General features: G+C 33.1%; 1 protein-coding gene across 7 annotated transcripts in view; it reads left to right on the top strand.

Annotated features, from left to right (window-relative positions):
* Window positions 1-15,813, top strand: part of LOC132759245 (ciliary microtubule associated protein 1A-like) — a 30,328-nt gene extending 14,515 nt beyond the window's left edge. For 3 of the 7 annotated variants that reach the window (XM_060750980.1, XM_060750983.1, XM_060750984.1), the window contains exons 4-6: window positions 281-421; window positions 4,710-4,822; window positions 5,602-7,592. In XM_060750980.1, the coding sequence (XP_060606963.1) occupies window positions 281-421; window positions 4,710-4,805 (237 nt within the window). In that variant the 3' untranslated portion in view covers window positions 4,806-4,822; window positions 5,602-7,592. Of the gene's footprint in view, window positions 1-280; window positions 422-4,709; window positions 4,833-5,601; window positions 7,593-15,077 lie in introns of those variants that run through there. The other 4 variants (XM_060750981.1, XM_060750982.1, XM_060750986.1 and 1 more) reach the window with 4 other exon arrangements.
* Window positions 15,814-20,241: the final 4,428 nt, after the last annotated feature.

The following is a 20,241-nucleotide window of genomic DNA, read 5'->3' as shown; positions in this document are numbered from 1 at the left end:
GTAACATAGCACTGATAATTTAACAGGCATATATAAAATCTTTTATTTCCTTTTTAAAGAATTAAAATGTTTCTTTGATGTGTATAGGAGACAACAAGATAACTTTATGGTTAATTCCAAGTAGACTACAAATTGTAAAATTGATTAGATAAAGTACGTGTATGATAGGACTGTATTCTTTCTATACTGTAAGACATTTGATAGGGAAAATTTTTATGACCAAGGGTCATATTATCTACAAATAAACTCATAACTTGTATGATGTGTTTTTGCTATGCAGACTCCAGGTCCAGGTACATACAACACAACAGAACCCCAGATTTACAAGGACAAATCACCTCAATTCAGTATGACCAGTCGAAATGTGATGCCAGGTGACACGACCCAGAAACCAGGCCCAGGTGCCCACTCACCAGAAAACGTACGTACACAGTCATATACTCGCATACCAGATTTTCTTTTACTTTTTGATGTTATATGTAGATTTTATTTGCCAGAATCTAACAGTTTTGTTTTTCAGTGTTACATAACTCTTGGGACTTGCATGACTGACAAGGGTTTTTAATGTGAACAAGTATACATACTTAGTTTGTTTTTTTCTAGTCATTATAAATGAAGAAGGTTAATAAAAGTTTTTATAAAAATATCTATTATTGATGAAGTAAATTCTTTAAAAAAAGAATGTATATACACAGTTTTATTTCTTTTTTGCTTTAGAAAAGGAGATAAAATGTATCTGATTCAGATATAAAATGTAAATAGCAGACATTATTATTTTCATAAAATAAGTTGCAAAAGCATAGATTTTGTTATCAGTACTAAAAAAAACACCTTGTCAGTATTGTTCCAGAGGAGTTGTTTTTGCATACATAAGAGCTTCAAATAATGTCGCTTAACTAACACCATAGAATATAACAATTTTACATTCAGAACAAATTAAATGAGAGGTATTGCACAGTAATGTCGAGATGTAGACAAACAGTAAACAAATTACAGAATTGCACTTGGCTGAAAAACAAGTTTTAGTGACATGTTATCATTAAAATGTCTAGCTGTATGAACATTTGGTTTATAGGCTGTTTCATCTTTTATAGTCCAGTTCATAAACAGGATTCCTGTTTATAAGTTTGATCATTTGACTGACGAACTAAAGTCAACCCCACCTTAATGGAACTAAAAGTAATTTACCTTTGCGACCAATATAGAGTTATGCCAGCCTTCACATCCTTGTAGTCTGACCATTTTATGGTCTAAATTATTTATAATAAGAAGAATGCTTTGTGTTGCAATTATGACTCAAGTTAAAACAATCTTAATTTTGATTTTAAATATTCTTAAGTTTAAATTAAAATATTGTTTGTTTACATAATGGCTACTGTGCTATGCTTAACTACTTCTTTATTTGAAAGTGTGTTTGTATAAATGCAAAGCTTAAAAAAATGTAAAATTGTTATATGGCTTATATATTAATTCTGAGGGAAGAAAGGCAAAGAATTCAGTTGTATCTCACGCTATTATATTATAATGCACATCAAGACAGCATCCTTCTTTTAGTGTTGTTGTCATAGTAAAGTCTGCAGAACATGTATCAATCATTTCAAATCCAGGCACGTCTTTGCTTTTATAATGATCGTATAAACACAGCTTTATCTTTATCATGTCCTCGCTACTTCAACTACCAATCATATCATTTCAACAATAATATTTTGTCTAGTCTAAGAATAAAGCGAATAAAGGATTTAAATAAAAAATCTGTACATTGCTGTTTGTAGACAGTATTGTAAATCAGTAAATAAAGTTAATCTGTCAGCAATTATCTTAAATATGTTAATGAAAAAAGTTCATTTTAATTGAGTTTTCTTTAAGATTGTCATTTTACTAAAATTGACTTATGATATGAAATCAGGACATCTCCATCTTTCTCAAGCTATACACTCTTCTCCTTCTATATTGTTGTTTTCCTACAGTCTCTGTATATGTAACCTTGTGCATGATTCAATTTCACTGTGTCAGTGAACTAACCATGTACATAGTTCACTTTCACCTTATATGTGAGCTTGTGCATGATTTATTCACTGCTACTATATCTTGAGTCACCTGGTGCATCTGTTGGGTGACCTTGTGCATAGTATACTATCACTTTATATGTGAGCTTATGCATGATTCATTTGATGCAACTGTATCAGTGAAGTCACCTTGTGCATGGTTCACCTTGACTGTACCACAGTGACCTTGTGCATGGTTCACCTTGACTGTATCAGTGACCTTGTGCATGGTTCACATTGACTGTACCAGTGACCTTGTGCATGGTTCACATTGACTGTACCAATGATCTTGTGCATGGTTCACCTTGACTGTACCAGTCACCTTGTGCATGGTTCACTGTTACTATATCGGTGACCTTGTGCATGGTTCACAATGACTATCAGTGACCTGCATGGATCACTGTGACTTACCAGTGACGTTTTGCATGGTTAACATTGACTGTACCAGCGACCTTGTGCATGGTTCACCTTAACTGTATCAGTGAACTTGTGCATGGTTCACATTGACTGTACCAGTGACCTTGTGCATGGTTCTCCTTGACTGTATCAGTGACCTTGTGCATGGCTCACATTGACTGTACCAGTGACCTTGTGCATGGTTCACCTTGACTATCAGTGACCTTGTGCATGGTTCACTGTGACTGTATCAGTGACCTTGTGCATGGCTCACATTGACTGTACCAGTGACCTTGTGCATGGTTCACCTTGACTATCAGTGACCTTGTGCATGGTTCACTGTGACTGTTCCAGTGATCTTGTGCATGGTTCACTGTGACTTACCAGTGACCTTGTGCATGGTTCATCTTAACTGTATCAGTGACTTTGTGCATGGTTCACAGTGACTGTATCAGTGACCTTGCGCATGGTTCACATTGACTGTACCAGTGACCTTGTGCATGGTTCACCTTGACTATCAGTGACCTTGTGCATGGTTCACTTTGACTGTATCGGTGGCCTTGTGCATGGTTCACTGTGACTGTACCAGTGACCTTGTGCATGGTTCACTGTGACTTACCAGTGACCTTGTGCATGGTTCACTGTGACTGTATCAGTGATCTTGTGCATGGTTCAACGTGACTGTACCAGTGACCTTGTGCATGGTTCACCTTGACTATCAGTGACCTTGTGCATGGTTCACTGTGACTGTACCAGCACCTTGACTATCAGTGACCTTGTGCATGGTTCACTGTGACTGTACCAGTGACCTTGTGCATGGTTCACTGTGACTAACCAGTGACCTTGTGCATGGTTCACCTTAACTGTATCAGTGACCTTGTGCATGGTTCACTGTGACTGTATCAGTGACCTTGCGCATGGCTCACTTTGACTGTACCAGTGACCTTGTGCATGGTTTACCTTGACTATCAGTGACCTTGTGCATGGTTCACTGTGACTGTATCAGTGACCTTGTGAATGGCTCACATTGACTGTACCAGTGACCTTGTGCATGGTTCACCTTGACTATCAGTGACCTTGTGCATGGTTCTCTGTGACTGTATCAGTGACCTTGTGAATAGGTTCACTTTGTTAAATTGACCTTGTGCATGGTTCACTGTAAATATAAATAGCTGCCCTGAAGACACATTTACATAATCATCATCATCCAGGATGTATTTAAGTATTAAGTTTGGTAAAATGTTAACATTTCAACTAAACACCTATCTTGAATAGACAACTGGGTCAAGAATCATATTTATATAATTACACAACGGAAGACAAATCTTTTAAGTCTTTGGTGTAGATCTTACACTGATGTTCACTCTGCGATGATGGTGCTCTCTGGGTTCATAAAATTTTAAATATAAAATGATTCTCAACCATTATTCTACTTGAATTTCTGGTACTGAAATCAGTATTCAAGTTTTATATTTGGGGGTATGTAGTCATGTTGTTGAATTCATGTGTCACGTCTGCCACAATAGAACAAGTTGAATTTTGTTTTGAAAAAAAAAAAGACAAAATATTTACCATTTATACCTCGTTATCGATACATCACCCATATAACAACTTTGTATTGTGTAAGAACCTCATTATGCCAACTTCCTAAATACATGCTAACATATGTATGCAACTCACAGCATGCAAATATAACTATCTTCTTGTATTAGTATTATTTAATCTATATATATTTTATGCATGCATTCTATTTATAGAACAGTAATTATTCATAGAAAAAAAATAAAAATACTCTACTAAAACAACATAGATTCATTATAATATAAGCTTAATGCAGTCCCACTATTTGTAATTCAGTTATAGAGCAGCATATATATTAGTGCATTTAGATTAGGGTATGGTTATCTTTATAAAAAATAATCATTAAACCAAATAGTATTTCTTTCTAGTAGATTCAATAACTATTATAAGTTCTTAACTTATTTTATCAAGAAAACTTTGCAAGTTTGATATTAATTTCTTAAAAAATTAAAGTCAAAGTAGTTTAATAACTTCAGAAGGAGAATAAAAAGTATCAATTTCTTCAAGAAGAAAACTTTATGATATTAAAGTTTTAGATTTCTTATGCAGATATTATCAAATTAACAGAGATAAAAAAAAAAAAAAAAAGGAATAATTTTCAAATACTTTAAATTATTATTAGAACAATCATTGTACAACTAGAACAAGCATTTATTTTGATGTTTTGAAAATTTACTGCATTTACAGGTAGTTACCCATAAGAGATTTGCACCAAAGTTTAGTTTTGGAATCAGGCACTCTCAGTACACTGCACCTCTTATAGTGCAACAAGATTGCGATTAACGGAACCATTTTTCAACGTATGTAATGGTAACATGCTGTTTTATCTTGTGCCATTTACATCAAGTGTTACTTTCTGTTGTGGAGCGTCTTAAGAATCAAAATGTTTAAAACTAAAAGGGAGATAATGTTTGGTAAAGCTTCAATTATAACAAAGCTCCGACATGATGTAACACCCATTTGCATGATGACAACATAATAAATGTAAAGTGAATTGCATGCTGTAATCCTGTTGTCTTTATGTGCATTATAAATATAAATGGGAAAACTTGAGTTTCTTTTCCTGTGTGTTTTAGGCTATAAAAAGTGTTTTGAATGGCTAAAAAAATGTTATAGTTATTTATGCCCTAACTGTATGATTTTCAGTATTGTTTACTTATTGCTGCTTTTTTATTTACATGTTGCTAATTTAACTAATTGCAACAAAGATTTAACAGAAACTGTTCTTGTTTTTCCAGCTAGATATATTTAAGAAACTTATATGGAAATTGATCAAGTTATGTTAATCAGATTTATTTTTGGTTGACTAGCAACATGGACTGAATGGAAATCAAATAATTTATTGAATTATTTTATATTGAAAAAAAAATATTTGAATGTTTTATGGGTTTTTTTTATAGGACTTTATATCATTGGTTGCTATGCTTTCAGTAGAGTTGCATAACAACCAGAATGTTATTTTCTTAATAATAGCTAGCTGGAAAAGAAGAAATTTTTATGTAGATGTTATAAAGAAAACAGTATAGAAGCTAGTGTTTTATAGATATGTGTCTCCATGAGCTAAAATTATATGTTTCAGGTTTCTTTACATAAGCGACAAGCCCCTCAGCCCAGCTTCGGAATCCGTCACACCCAATATATGGCTCCTTTGATTATTGATGTTCAAGATTAAAATGTTTCTAAATTTTAGAATCAACTGACATTTATATTTAAACAAGTTTTGGTGATAACACTGGTTATTTATAACAAAAGAGGAAATTGATGTTCATTCTTTCAAAATTTGTACATTAGATTATATATGTTATATTTATCTTGTTAAGACATTATTCATGGAGTGATCAAATATTATTTTTTTGCTGTAATGCTTGCATTTTCTAATAAATGACAGAATGTCTAGAATGCTTGGGTTTATATATATGTTGCTGAGTATTTTAACAGTAGGAGTGTTGCAAATTATTGTAGAAGTTTTGCATTTGTTTACATTTATTTCCCTTATCTGCTACAAAAATAACCTTTTTCTTGGAATTTTTTTTAACTATGGCTAATGAATAATAAAGGAAATATAACATTGAAATTGCTAAAATAAATTGCAACACAGTTTAGTTAATGCAGTATTTGTTAATGCTTTTTGAGGGAATTTTAAGAAATATTTGTTTATGAATCATGTTTTTAAAGAACAAATTACAGATTTTTTTTTGTTAGTAAGTCAAGTCTGCTTTTATTTATGAATGTTTTTATAAAGATATTTATCTAAAGTATTATACTGTAAAGTAAGGCATCTGTGATATGGTTTAACACGCCAGTATTTGATCGCAGCCCATGACAATGATATGGAATAATTGCCGTTAAACACAGAGCTGTCAACTTTTCCCACAAAAGTATTATTTTATAAATGGATATTAGATGTCAGAAATTTGAGAGATTGTGTGAGTTTTTGATACTATTGTAAAATATATTTTTTCATTTTTAGATATATCGTATATTATATAACGTATATAGTGTTTCGCGTACTCATTATTCTTATTTTAGAACTCTTTTTGGCACAGATATATAACACAGTAAAATTCTAGCAGGGAATTTAATCAGCATTACGTACAAGCGTCTAGTATTTTTGAAAGTATTACACATTGTTATTCTTATTTTACATAAAATGTTGGTTTTGTATTACACGTTTAATTTCAATCATTAATGCAACCTAGTATTACATAGCTTAAAATACATGTAGATATAAAGATGCATATTATTTAGGTTCTTTTTTTACACAGGTTGATTTATAATTACTTTTCTTTTAAACAAATATTTATATATATATACTTATACAAAGTTTTTTTGCTTTTTATCATTACATACATAAATGTCGTGTTTTACATATTAGATTAATCATGATATCCGTCCCAAGTTTTACTTTGTTGTCAAATATTGTACCATCATCTTTGAAATGGTCGAGGTCTGTGTACAAACAGTTCCTTGCTACATTTTGTGTGTGATGATGAAATTCACGGTATTTTGAATGTAACGGTACACAAAACAGTATTTTTCTATTTCAAAGGTAGTATTATTATTGTCAAACAATCCTGTCCAAGGGTTTTTTTTTATTTTACTTTCTTTTTAATTTTCTTGCTCAATTCTGTGATAAATGTTAAATTGTTAGATGATTATTATTTACCATTTTCACAAGGTACACTGTTTTTCTGATGCATAATATTTTCTATATTTTTGACTCTTATTATATCTTTGATGGTTTTTAGGGGAAAATTTCAGTTTTCGAACTTTAAAAAGAAATTTTGCACTAATACCTCAAAGTTTATTATTCCCTATGTAATCAGAATTTGACTTTATCTTATTAACATATTAAGAACAGTTTTCTTCTATTTTTTCTTTAAATTATTTAAACTTTGGGTAAAATCAATTTTGGGTGTGTCATTGAAAACAAAATGAATTTCCGAGAATATATATGGGCAACATTATTGAGTAAGACTTTGAAAATTTATACTTTGAACATCATATGTGTACATGTAGTGAGTCTAACAATAAAATGTCTGATGTTAAATAAACTTGTTGTTGCTTTGACTTTTTTGTTTGTTTAAATGTTATTATATAACTGCTAGAAAAGGAAGAATGGCCTTAATATTTGCTTTGCTAACAGAGAGTCCTTGTTCCTGTGCTTTTTATTGAATGCTTTTTATAATACATAATGGCCAGATTTTATATAATACTATTTAGTATGTATTTCGATTGTAGCTAGTTTGTTAGCATAAAATATAGAAAGGAACAAGGTAAGCTGTAAAGACAAGATGGATGGACAATACTGACATTTATCAGTTTCTCGTTGAAACTGCTGGTGAGATTAATTTTTTTGATACAAACATATATAGAGGATATTGAATGAGTGTAAGTTCAATACTGAATTTATTGCAATGTGTTGAATAAAATTATATTATGCGAGCCTCTGGCGAGCATAATATTATTTTATTCAACGAGTGCAATAAATTCAGTAATGAACTTACACGAATTTAATATTCTATTTATCACATACCAAAAATAAAGACCGTTTAAAGAGAAATAAGAGTCATTTTTCATTGACGCGCCTATAGTATAACGCTAACATTTAGCGCGTCATTACACTATGTTTGTATAACGCTAATGACGTCACGTCAAAATATATGCACGGCCGTGCAATACCATATTTACGGAGTCGCAAAAACGGCACGGGTGTGTGATAAACTTATATATGTAGTGGTATCTTTTCATGTTTCTACATTTTCAAATCCCCAGCCTATCATAGGAGCAATTCAAGCTGAAATTAGAAAAACATTGTAAAACTTTATGAACTATTGGAAGGATCATCACCAAAGAATGTTTTGATTACACTATTCTTGGCCAATTTTACCATCTTACAGTGTCAAACATAGTGCTCCCTGTAATGGAATGACACCTTTTTCATAAATAAATGGATATATCAAAACTAACAAAAGTTAGTTTACTGCATCCTTGTACCATCCTTTTTTGTCAACAAAACACATCATTTGATAGTCAAACTGTCAATTAAAGCGGTAGTGTGTGTATGGAATGCTATCCTACTCATCACAGCATCAACATCTGCCTACATCTGCATCAAGATTTTAGGTTAAAGTTTCTGTGCAGTGTGATATTCTTCAACCTTGTTCTTCTTCAATACCCAAAGTGATACATCTTAGCAGCTACATTAATAAGCCCAATAGAATGGTGAATTAGTAGTAATAAAATAAATTAGTATGAAAGGGTCGATGTTAAGGTGTGGTTCTTCCAGTTTCAACAATGATCTCTGAAACTACTAGTCGGACATTCTTCAAAGTATCTGTGTTAAACAAATATGAATGCAAATTGCTTATATTAGATAATATTATTGGCCAGTTTTAGGGGTCACCAGAGATGAAACTATAAAAAAGTTATACATCTTTTAGCCCCACAAAGGCAAAATTTAGACCAATTGTTATGACCCTTTCATTTGCATTGGCGTTAGTTAACATTTTTGTTAATGTCGATTTTCGTAGAAAATATCAAGGCTATTCACCCCAAACTTGTAATATTTTTAACCCCCCAAAATTCGGCAAAGTTTAACCTTTTGTTTTATTAACATTGTTTGCCCTATTACCCTTTTTTTAAGGTGCATTTCTCAAAAACTGTTAAATGTATTCAATTTAAACTTGAAATACTTATTCACTGTCAAAATTAGAATGAATCTTAAAAAGGCCAATTAACCTGAAATTAATTTTTGCTCAGTCATGCTCCTTTTTATCCAAAAGGCAACACATTTGGAATGGGCTGTCTGGACAATTGTCCTTCAGCCCTTCCATCTGTTGTCAGTCCATTACACTTTAACTGAAGCATAAAACTAAACTATTCATAAATGGTTACATATCACTGGGAAGAAGTGCCAATGTCCATTTTAACTCCTTTTGCCCTTTGATTTTTTATGCCACCGCAGCATCTGCGATGCGGTGGCATATAGCGATTCACCTGTGTGTGTGTTTGTTTGTGTGTGTGTGTGTTATATAGATTATATAGTGAACTTAAAAAATCTTCTTGTGAAAAACCACTTGTCCAATTTCAACCAAACTTGGCAGGATTGATCCTTGGGTGAAGGGCTTCCAAAGTTGTTCAAAGAATTTCATTCCATGCAGAAATCTGGTTGCCATGGCAACCAAAAGGAATTATAAGAATAAATTTAAAAAATCTTCTTGTAAAGACCCAAAAGGCCTAGAGCTTAGATATTTTGCATAAGGCATTGTCTGGTAGACCTCTACCGAGATTGTTCAATTATAACCCTGGTGTCAAAATCGGCCCGCCCCGGGGGTCATTGATTTTCACTATATGTACATATAGTAAAAACTTAAAATACCTTCTTGTAAAGACCCAAAAGGCCTAGAGCTTAGATATTTTGCATAAGGCATTGTCTGGTAGAGGTCTACCAAGATTTAATCAAATTTTAACCCTGGGGTCAAAATCGGCCCCGCCCGGGGGTCATTGATTTTCACTATATGTACATGTAGTAAAACTTAAAATAACTTCTTGTAAAGACCCAAAAGGCCTAGAGCTTAGATATTTTGCATAAGGCATTGTCTGATAGACCCTTACCAAGATTGTTCAAATTATAGCCCTGGGGTCAAAATCGGCCCCGCCCCGGGGGTCATTGATTTTCACTATATGTACATATAGTAAAAACTTAAAATACCTTCTTGTAAAGACCCAAAAGGCTGTGAGCTTAGATATTTTGCATAAGGCATTGTCTGGTAGACCTCTACTCAGATTGTTCAAATTATAGCCCTGGGGTCAAAATCGGCCCTGCCCCGGGGGTCATTGGTTTTCCTTATATGTATATAGTAAAAACTTTATAGTAAAATAATTTCTTCTAGCAAATGCTAGAGGTTAGATATTTTGCATGAAACATTGTGAAGTGAACTTCTAGCAAGATTGTTCAAATTATAGCCCTGGGGTCAAAATTGCCCCTGCCCCGGGGTCATTGATTTTCAATATATACATATAGTAAAAAATAAAAAAATCGTATTGTCTGAAGGTACAAGGCTTAGAGCTTGAATATTTGTTAAATGATATCATCTATAGTTACTCTACCAAAGTTGTTCAAATTTTGCCTCAGATTGTGTCAAAATAAGACCCGCCCCATGGGCCATAGGTTTTCCTTATATGTATATATAGTAAAAACTTAAAAAAACATCTTCTCTAAATTTACAAAGGCTAGAGTTAAGATATTTTGCATGAAACATTATGTAGTGAACCTGTAACAAGATTGTACACATTATAGCCCTGGGGTCAAAATTGGCCCCACCCCAGGAGTCATTGATTTTCACTATGTACATATAGTAAAAAAAAAAAGAAATATTTTTGTCTGAAGGTACAAGGCATAGAGCTTTGATGTTTGCTCTATAATATATTCTATGGGTTCTCTACTAAAGTTGTTTTAAATTATGCCCCTAGTGTTAAATTGGCCCTGCCCAGGGGCAGTGATTCTCATTATGTTCACATAGTAAAAACAGAAAATAAAACAAATCTTTTCTGAATAGGAGAAAGCTACAGCTTAGATATTTGACTTGAAATGTTGTTTGGTGGACCTGTATCAAGATTGTTTTGAATTAAACCCTTGGGTCCAAAATTTTGCCTTGCCCAAGGGGACAGTGACCTACTTTCTTGTCCTTTGATGTACAGCAATGAAATTTTGACCATGTGCACAGTTTTAGTTGTAAAATTGAACTTTGATATCAGGTGAACTAGATTTTGATGATGTGACCTACTTTCTTGTCCTTTGATGTACAGCTATGAAATTTGAACCATGTGTACAGATTAAGATGTTAAGTGAACTTTGATTTCAGCTGACCTAGATTTTGACAAAGTGTCTTACTATGTTGTCCTTTGATGTGGTCATGAAATTTAGGCTGTGTGAAATATGACCTTCAACACCAAATTCACTAGACTCAAGTGCATTGATATATTCCTACTCTGATCTTTTATTGAGTTAACAACAGATTTAACTCATCTGATAATAAGAATTAGATAGGTCAGGGATCTATGCATTATGACAATCTTCAAAATTGTATAGAAACAAAGAAAATCTGTTCCTACACTACTATTTAGTGTTGTATTAATGCGGTGGCATAGCATTTTTCTCAAATGCAATCTTGTTTTATAATATTGTCCAATGAGATAATTATCAACTTGAAACTTCTTTAATGGATAGGCCTTAATAAGATATAGTGCTGTGTACAAAAATTATAACTACCAAAGGTATACTATTGTAGTTATTGCTCTATGAAGGGTTTATGTTGTATTTTTGTGTGGGAATTACTGAGGTAATACAAAGAAGCTTTAATCAAGTGATTTGTATCATTCGGCGCTGGATATCAATTCAACGAATTTGCTTGTTCAACTTCTTGTTTAACCTTTTGTTTAAGTACATTTCTCAAAAACTATCAAAAGCTATTCACTTTGAATTTAGACCTAATTTGTTGTTCACTAGCAAAATTGGAATGCTTTTTTTAAAGGGAAGGAAATCCTGATTAATCTTTTCCCTTTTTTTAACGTTTTTTTTTCTTTAAGAATATCAAAGATTACAAAAAAGTATTGATTTGTCCCGTTTTATAGGCAATCAATACCTTGAATAGAACTAATACATACTTATCATCAATGTTGGTATGTTGCATCCATTTGAAAGTTCTGTATATAATTTGGCCAGCCGATAATATTGAAAACGAAATACCATTGAGACGGCTTCTTTGCATAACCCACTTGATGGAGTCGTACAATAATTAATCGATGGATGTTGTTTCTTTTCCAAATTTATGTCAGTTAATTTGTTTGTCCCTTTTTATGGGAACTAGAGTAAAAAATCTTAATACGTACGTTGAATTTATTCTGCCGATGATTTAAGATAACTTGATCCCTCTTTTTTAGAATTTGAACTCTTTTTAATTACTAATGAGAATTTCACTAAAATTTAAATGCTTTGTCCTGATTTTCAACTCCTTGTCTATGTCTAATATGTTACTGATGCATCAATGTTTCAAAAATTAACCTCCTTGCAACATTGAATTCCATGTAAAAACCATACACGGCCGAATAAACTGACGTCATACCCAAAATTCACAAAGAACTGTATGATGAATCTGGTTTTCAGCTTACCTTCGGGCGTGATTTTCAAAATATCACTTCATTTAGATAAGAATAATATGAGCCGCGTCATGACAAAACCAACGTAATGGGTTTGCGACCAGCATGGATCCAGACCAGCCTGCGCAGTCTGATCAGGATCCATGCTGTTCGCTTACAAACCCTATTACAAGTAGAGAAACTGATAGCGAACAGCATGGATCCTGATCAGACTGCCCATTATGTTGGTTTTGTCATGACGTGGCTCATATATGTGGTTATAACATTTGTCCACGAACGTGTGGCCATGCCCTCGTACAAGTTCATTTCTCTTGCTTCAAAATACCTAACATTTTTATTCGCATGGGCGGAATCCCTTCGGTGAAAGTTGAAATTGTCATACTGTAAGTCTTCGAGATTTGTATCAATAGCGAGATTTCTATGTTCAGTTGAAAAGTTTCCCGTATTCTTTCATAAAGATCATCATCAAATTAAGTCCTGTGTCAACTAAAATGCCTCTATAGACATTAATGCTGTGTTCACCATTTTTACAACCTCTTGTCCTTCATTAACTCATGTACCAGCGTAGGGTGTTTCAAGTTGCAGATCAATTGTAAAATTACCTCATTTCATGAATAAAGCTTTCTTAAATAATTTAAACTTGGAATGCGTTGATGATATCTTAAATTTCTTTATAGCTTGACTATATTCTAAGCAGAGAACTATTGCAGTCAGTCATTTATTTCTAAACTTCAACAGTTATTGTTGCAAAAGTGAATATTAACTAGACAATGGTTTTTACCTGTCAAAATTATGCCACTCTTAAGATCTTGTTAAAAATCATTAGATCGTCTAAAAGAATATTGCTAAAGTCTGTTTAAACATTAGACCATATTTTGATACAATGAGATGATCGAAGGAACAAGTTAGTTTTATTTACTTTTTTCTTCGCTGCTCTACGTATTATCCCAAAATCATTAGGCAGTTAATATGGATGCGATAGCAAAGGTAGCCAAGGAAAAAGATCTCCAGTGCAATACGTTTTTAAGGTGATGAAATTTCACGTATGAATGCGAACTTGAAAATAGATAATCGGCCCTAAATAATGTCCCTCGGGCATAAACCCTCGGGGCTCATATTCACCAAGCTGACCGATTATAACCTTCCGGCCCTACTCTGTCGTATATTAATCTCTCAATTGTTATATCATTATGCATTGCAATGAAAAAAAAACAGTAACAAGAGAGTATCCTGCAGTAATTAAAAGAACCTTATACATGTACTATTTTTACAAAACAAAGATGGCGAACAGGACTGAATAGTCTGCACACTATTTTGCTTCGTTTTCATATTAATGTGCATAATGAATAAGGAACGTGATTTGGTTGATATGATAACAAACTGACTGAAAATAAAAACATCGATATGATTGTCAAAAAGATACTTAATGTACCATGGATTAATGTACCACAACGTATGGTATATGCTCATTGCCTTAGTTTTGAATAATAACTAGTCTTGTTCCATTTCTAATTGTTTATTTCATATCTCTACACATGTTTTTTGCCTCAGCGTTAGGGAACATTAACCTTTCTTGACGAAATTGCTATATTTTTTAATATTTCATTTTTTTAAATTATTTATTTACCTTTTTGAGGGGTGGGGCATCATTTGGTTTTACCAACCTTGCCTTATCACATATTATCAAATCAAACAAATGTCTTAAGGTTAAATAATTGGGCAATATCATTATTTTTACGGACGACGAAGCCGCTGGATCTAAAATTATTGTTCAATATCACCAATGCAATCCTTTTGTCGAATTGAAAATTGAAAGTAAAATATACATGCATTAAGATCCTTTCATTTTTGCCCAAGAAAAGATATTTTACATTTGTACTCTTTTTCTTATGTTAAAATAATCACAAAGATCTCGGCAAAATATGATCCCTTGGAAGCATTAATCACAAATTAATCTGTACATGAGGGATAATGGAAAAGTGCAACATCCCTCATGCCCCCAAACACCGGCTAGAACTTTACTAAATTTTCAACACTTAAAAGTGCCGGAAGATTTCTATTTATAGATTATTTATCTAAAATTGCTTGTTTTGACTTATAGCGTTATCATAGTGCACTTTTATAGTTAAAAATACTGCCCCATGAATAACATTTAAGTTATTCTTTTGTAAGCAGCTTTGTTAAAGTGCGCATAACTAGCTGTTAAAAGGTTATCTAATAAATGCAAAACTTGCCAGTATATTAATTGAAAAACGTGACAATGAAAACAAAATAGCCTGCTTTTAACTTCACATTGAATTTTTGATTAAAATATTATCATATTTCACTGCACCCATGTAGAAAACATTACGATAATTTCATGTATTAATATTTCACTATTATTTTCTATAACAGGTATGGGTACAGAAGGTACGACGTCCGGCTTACACTTTTGGAATACGACACACCCAGTACGAGGCCCCTCTAATTGTAGAAGTTAAAGATTAAATACAAACAAAACAAACGCGTCAAATTGAAGAACACTGTTACTCGTGGTTCAAAACATCTCATAAATCAACTTCAGTATCTCTACAGAAATGTACCTTTCATCACCAAGACAGATTCGATCGTATGTAACACTACCATTTTTGAAATCGCACCAATTCTACGCCGTTTCCTGGCATACATTTGGGAGATAACTATAAGGGAAGAATCAACTACGAAACTGGATATTTTTGCCTGATTAATGTTCTTGATTTATGATGTGCTTAGAACTACGGTTTAACAATCATTGAATTCTTTTCATCATTTGTTCCGGTAGAAAATGCAGCTTTATGTTTATTTTCAGAGAGTATTTTTTCAAATCAATTATTAATGTAACTTTGTATTTGATTGTCAGACTGAATTGCCACGATGAAAGATTCCAGATTACTCGGGATAATTTTTACATAATTTTACTATTTTTGAGCATGTGTAAATGAGCTTTTTCAATTAATCTTTAATTATGATCTGGTTATATTCATTGTTTGCGTGTTTTCATTTTTTATCATATGTTCATTTAGCCCGTCGGGCACATCAGTATTGTATTCAAATACAGTTTTAATCAGTATTGAATATGTAAATGAAAAATGATTTATTCATATTTCTAAAACTTTTTTTGTTTGAATGTTGATAGTATTAAATATCGGGCATTTGCCTTCACATAACATGTTTGCCAAAAGTATTTTATTGCATTAAAGTATTATAAAGAATCGCGAGTAAATGTATGGTATATTTAACAAGTATTCAAATAAGTATTAAGATTAAAATGCATGGATTATATCATATTTAAGAAATAGCACTATATAAGATATATAAGGCGATAGAAAGCACAAATGGTCACCTTGGTGCAATAACAGGTTAACTTCTTTATAATTAAATAAGAGTTAATATGTTATTGCACTAGGGTCATATGAGTGCAAAACGTATGCTTAAATGCGCTTTTTATTAGAAAATAGTTTAAGTTGAGTTTTTAGAATGATCCATGTCGGTTCATGTCGATTCGCCAATTTCATGTTGTTCTCTTAGAAAGTTATCAATAAGACTGATGTCGCTTTGATCAACTTTGGCGACAATCATTTGTGGTTCAATTTTTGAAAGGTTTGATATCACCTGCAACTTTTTCTTCATTATTTATTATATGTATGATTTTTTTTCTGTCCGACAGTATTATGTCTTCTGTGATATGATTGTACTCGTTATTTAATTCATTAGCTCGTTAGGCAAGTAGATTTCTGAACGTATACTTAAATGTATCTTGACTTTATGCAGCTGCTTCATTGTTTGGGAAATTATACTGAAAAATTAATGTAGCGATATATTTGGAAAATATCACCAAATTACCAAAAACAAATAAAATTTCGAATAAATTTCTAAACTTTTATATCTTAACCTTTAAATTTTTCATCAAATGTTTGAAAGTGTATAGATAGGTACAGGGCTGTCTGATTGGCTTTTGTGCTTTGAATGTAGTTTTGAAATACCGGTATTATTTTTTTACGATTAAGAGATGAACAAAGTCTATATATAAGTGAAACTAATAAAACGTTTTCGAAATTGTTTATGTGCTTGTTTTTTTTATACGTATAGGTTCACTATGTGGTATTTTGAGATTGGTAACAGGATTGAATGAGTTTATGTAGCTTATCTATATTTGTTGGTATAAGCCGCACCGACAGACATGTCAATAAGTAAACTGCTGTCGTATCATGTTTTATATAAGCCATAATTAAATGTCCTATGTCCATATGCACCGCATGATCTACCGAACAAACAACGTTAGCCAAAAATGAATTGAATTAGGAGCAGATTAGTAGATTTATTTGATTCTGGCCCTTAGCACCGTTTTATTGTCAAACGGTAATGCATCTGTACATGAATAGGTTTACAATGTTTATCTCATAATGATGTAGTTTTTGTTGGTGGTGTCAACATTATACAACGTATACCATGACGATAAATATGAGCCGCCTCACGACAAAACCAACGTAATGCATTTGCGACCAGCATGGATCCAGACCAGCCTGCGCATCCGCGCAGTCTGATCAGGATCCATGCTGTTCGCTTACCAACCCTATTACAAGTAGAGAAACCGATAGCGAACAGCATGGATCCTGATCAGACTGCGCGGATGCGCAGGCGGGTCTGGATCCATGCTGGTCGTAAACGCACTATGATGGTTTTGTCGTGACGCGGCTCAATTATTATATTTAACCACTTGCATTATATGTGAAATAAAACTAAACGGAAGCTGCAACTTATTTTATCTAACATTTAAAAAGAATGCAAATAATTATTACATAATTTAATAGTTGAAATGATGACTTAAAGCTGTAAGACTGATGACGAATAGCATTATTTAATTGCAATACACTTTATACAATACTGGCACATCGTTCAGAAAAAGTAAAATAGAATCAGCAATAGTAGACTATATTCTGTTTCTTAGTTATATACACAATAGAACAGTGATATCACCAGAATGATATATATTATTTTTGGTATATAACTAAAATAGATATATGGATAATGAAAATTATAACGGTATATACAAAAAAGTGTACCTGAAAGTCAAGAAATCAGGATCGTTGCCAAATTATAGACTAAGTTGTGATAACATTTAGTATTGGCCTTAAATTTCACTATCTTTGTGTTACTCAACACATAAATGATCACTGATCATCAAACCAAGTTTATACGAACATATATTATTAGTATGCTATCTATCTATCTCTGGATACTGCCAACCCCTCTTACGAGTGTTAAAGGCAGGAATTTAGTGCACGTCGGATTGTTAGTAAAAGGTGAAAAGAAAAGCTAAAAAAGAAAAGTCCAAACATTGACATGCTTGGAAGGTGAGACTGAAAATGTATTCTAGTCATGGTTAAAATGTTAATAGTGAAACAAGATGATAAGAGATAAAATAGTTTAAAAACACTGGGAGTAAGACTAGTACTGCAAACCCACCACTGCCTGTTTGAACTGACTCAGGTTGGGCAGGGTGGCAATGTTACTAGGAAGTTTATTCCATAGTATAATGCTATGAGGGAAGAAAGAGTACTTATGGTAGTCAGAGGATACCTGTATTTGGCGTAGGGATAAGGGATGCATATGTCTGGTTAATCTATGTGGGGTTTGAACATAAGTTGGGAGATTAATTGCAACAAGGTTATGGTATATCTTATAAAAAATTATCAGTCTACAGTCCAGTCTGCGATGTTCAAGGGATCGCCAGCCCAGTTCTTCCTGCATGGCTGCGACACTAGAGTGAGGGGAGTAATCCCTTTTAACCCATCTTATTGCGCGTCTCTGGATCATCTCAACTTTGTCAATATTGGTTTTAGTGTAAGGAGACCAAATAGTTGAGGCATATTCAACCTGTGGGCGGACCAGGGACTTGTATTTTCTCATTTTTAGTAATGACATTTCTTTTAATAAAGCCAAGGGATCTGTTTGCATTGGAAGTTATTCGAGATATATATGTATTAAATTTAAGGTCAGCAGATAGATCTAGTCCGAGATATTTAGCATTTGTAACAGACTCTAGGACTTGGCCATGGAGCATATATTTGTGTTTAATTATGGTTTTATTTTTGGTGATATGGATGACTTGGCATTTTGAAGGGTTAAACTCCATGTCCCACTGCTTCTCCCACAGAACCATATTGTCTAGATCATGTTGGAGAGTTGGGGGTCTGAGGAGGAATTGATGGTTAAGTATACAGCAGTGTCGTCTGCAAATAATCTGACTTGGGATTTAAGGACAGAAGATGGTAGCTTGTTGATATATAGAAGGAAGCAAAGGGGCCCTAGGACAGAGCCTTGGGGCACTCCAGAGGTAACTGGGACTTCAGATGAGCAGTCACTATCCACAACTACTGTCTGTCTACGGCCAATAAGGAAGGACTGTATCCAGTTTATTATTTGAGGATACAAGGGTATCTAAGAGTTTAAGATGGTTTACTTTATCGAATGCTTTGGAGAAGTCAAGAAGTATGAGATCTGTTTGTTTGCCATTTGAAAGGTTGTTCACAAGGTAATCAGTAAGTTCAATGAGTTGTGTCTCACATGATCGTCTTTCTCTGAATCCATGCTGAAGATCAAAGAGTATGTTGTGGGTGGTAAAGTGAGAGGATAGTTGAGAGGCAACTATGTGTTCAAGTGTTTTACAGAGGATGCATGTAAGGGAAATTGGGCGATAGTTTGCTGGATCACTTGTATCACCTTTTTTGTAGACAGGGCATACGTTTGCACGGGTCCAGTCATTGGGAATATTACCTGTGGTCAGGGATTTTTGGAAAAGAACTGCAATGATGTCAACAATCTCTTCTCTAAGCTCCTTCAGGACAATTGGTCTAATGTGGTCAGGGCCGGCAGCTTTGTTGGAATTGAGGTTGGCGAGGAGCTTTAGTACACCTGCCCTACTGATGATGATGTCAGTCATTGGTGGTACTGACAATACTTTCTGGGATCCATGAGTCTCAGTTTTTATATACATTGATCTTTAAGTGTAAGTGGTATAATTGGTGAGAAAACTGATTGAAATTGTTTGTTAAGAATGTTTGCTTTTTCAGTGTTATTAATTTTGAGAGAACCAGACTTTTGATCTTTTAATGGAGACACACTTTGTGAATCTTGTTTAGAGTTTTTTATAAGTGTGTATAGTTTTTTGGTACAGACTTTACTTTGTGTATTAGTTTCATCATCATCATCTGCAAGGTTCAGGATGTTTTCTAAGTAAGACTCGTATGATTGTTTAATTCTAGCTTTTATTTGCGATTTCAAATTTTTAAATTTTAGCCATTGATCATGATCAGATTTATTTTTATTTGTTTTTGGTTTTTTAATATTTTTATAGAGCTGGTCTCTTTTATGAATTAATTTTTTAATGGATTTTGTTATCCAGGGCAAAGATGGTTTAGCTGTAATTCTTTTAGTGGGTATGAATTTCTATGCATTTTTATCTTTTTGGATTCTCTTTCAAATCCCTGGAACAAAATGTAATTGTGCATGTTTCGTCAATCGAATGAAAAAGTATCCA

This window comes from Ruditapes philippinarum, unplaced genomic scaffold, assembly GCF_026571515.1.
Source record: "Ruditapes philippinarum isolate M1 unplaced genomic scaffold, ASM2657151v2 ctg865_1_1_1_1, whole genome shotgun sequence".
Taxonomy (NCBI): domain Eukaryota; kingdom Metazoa; phylum Mollusca; class Bivalvia; order Venerida; family Veneridae; genus Ruditapes; species Ruditapes philippinarum.
This window is presented reverse-complemented; position numbering and strand designations above follow the sequence as displayed.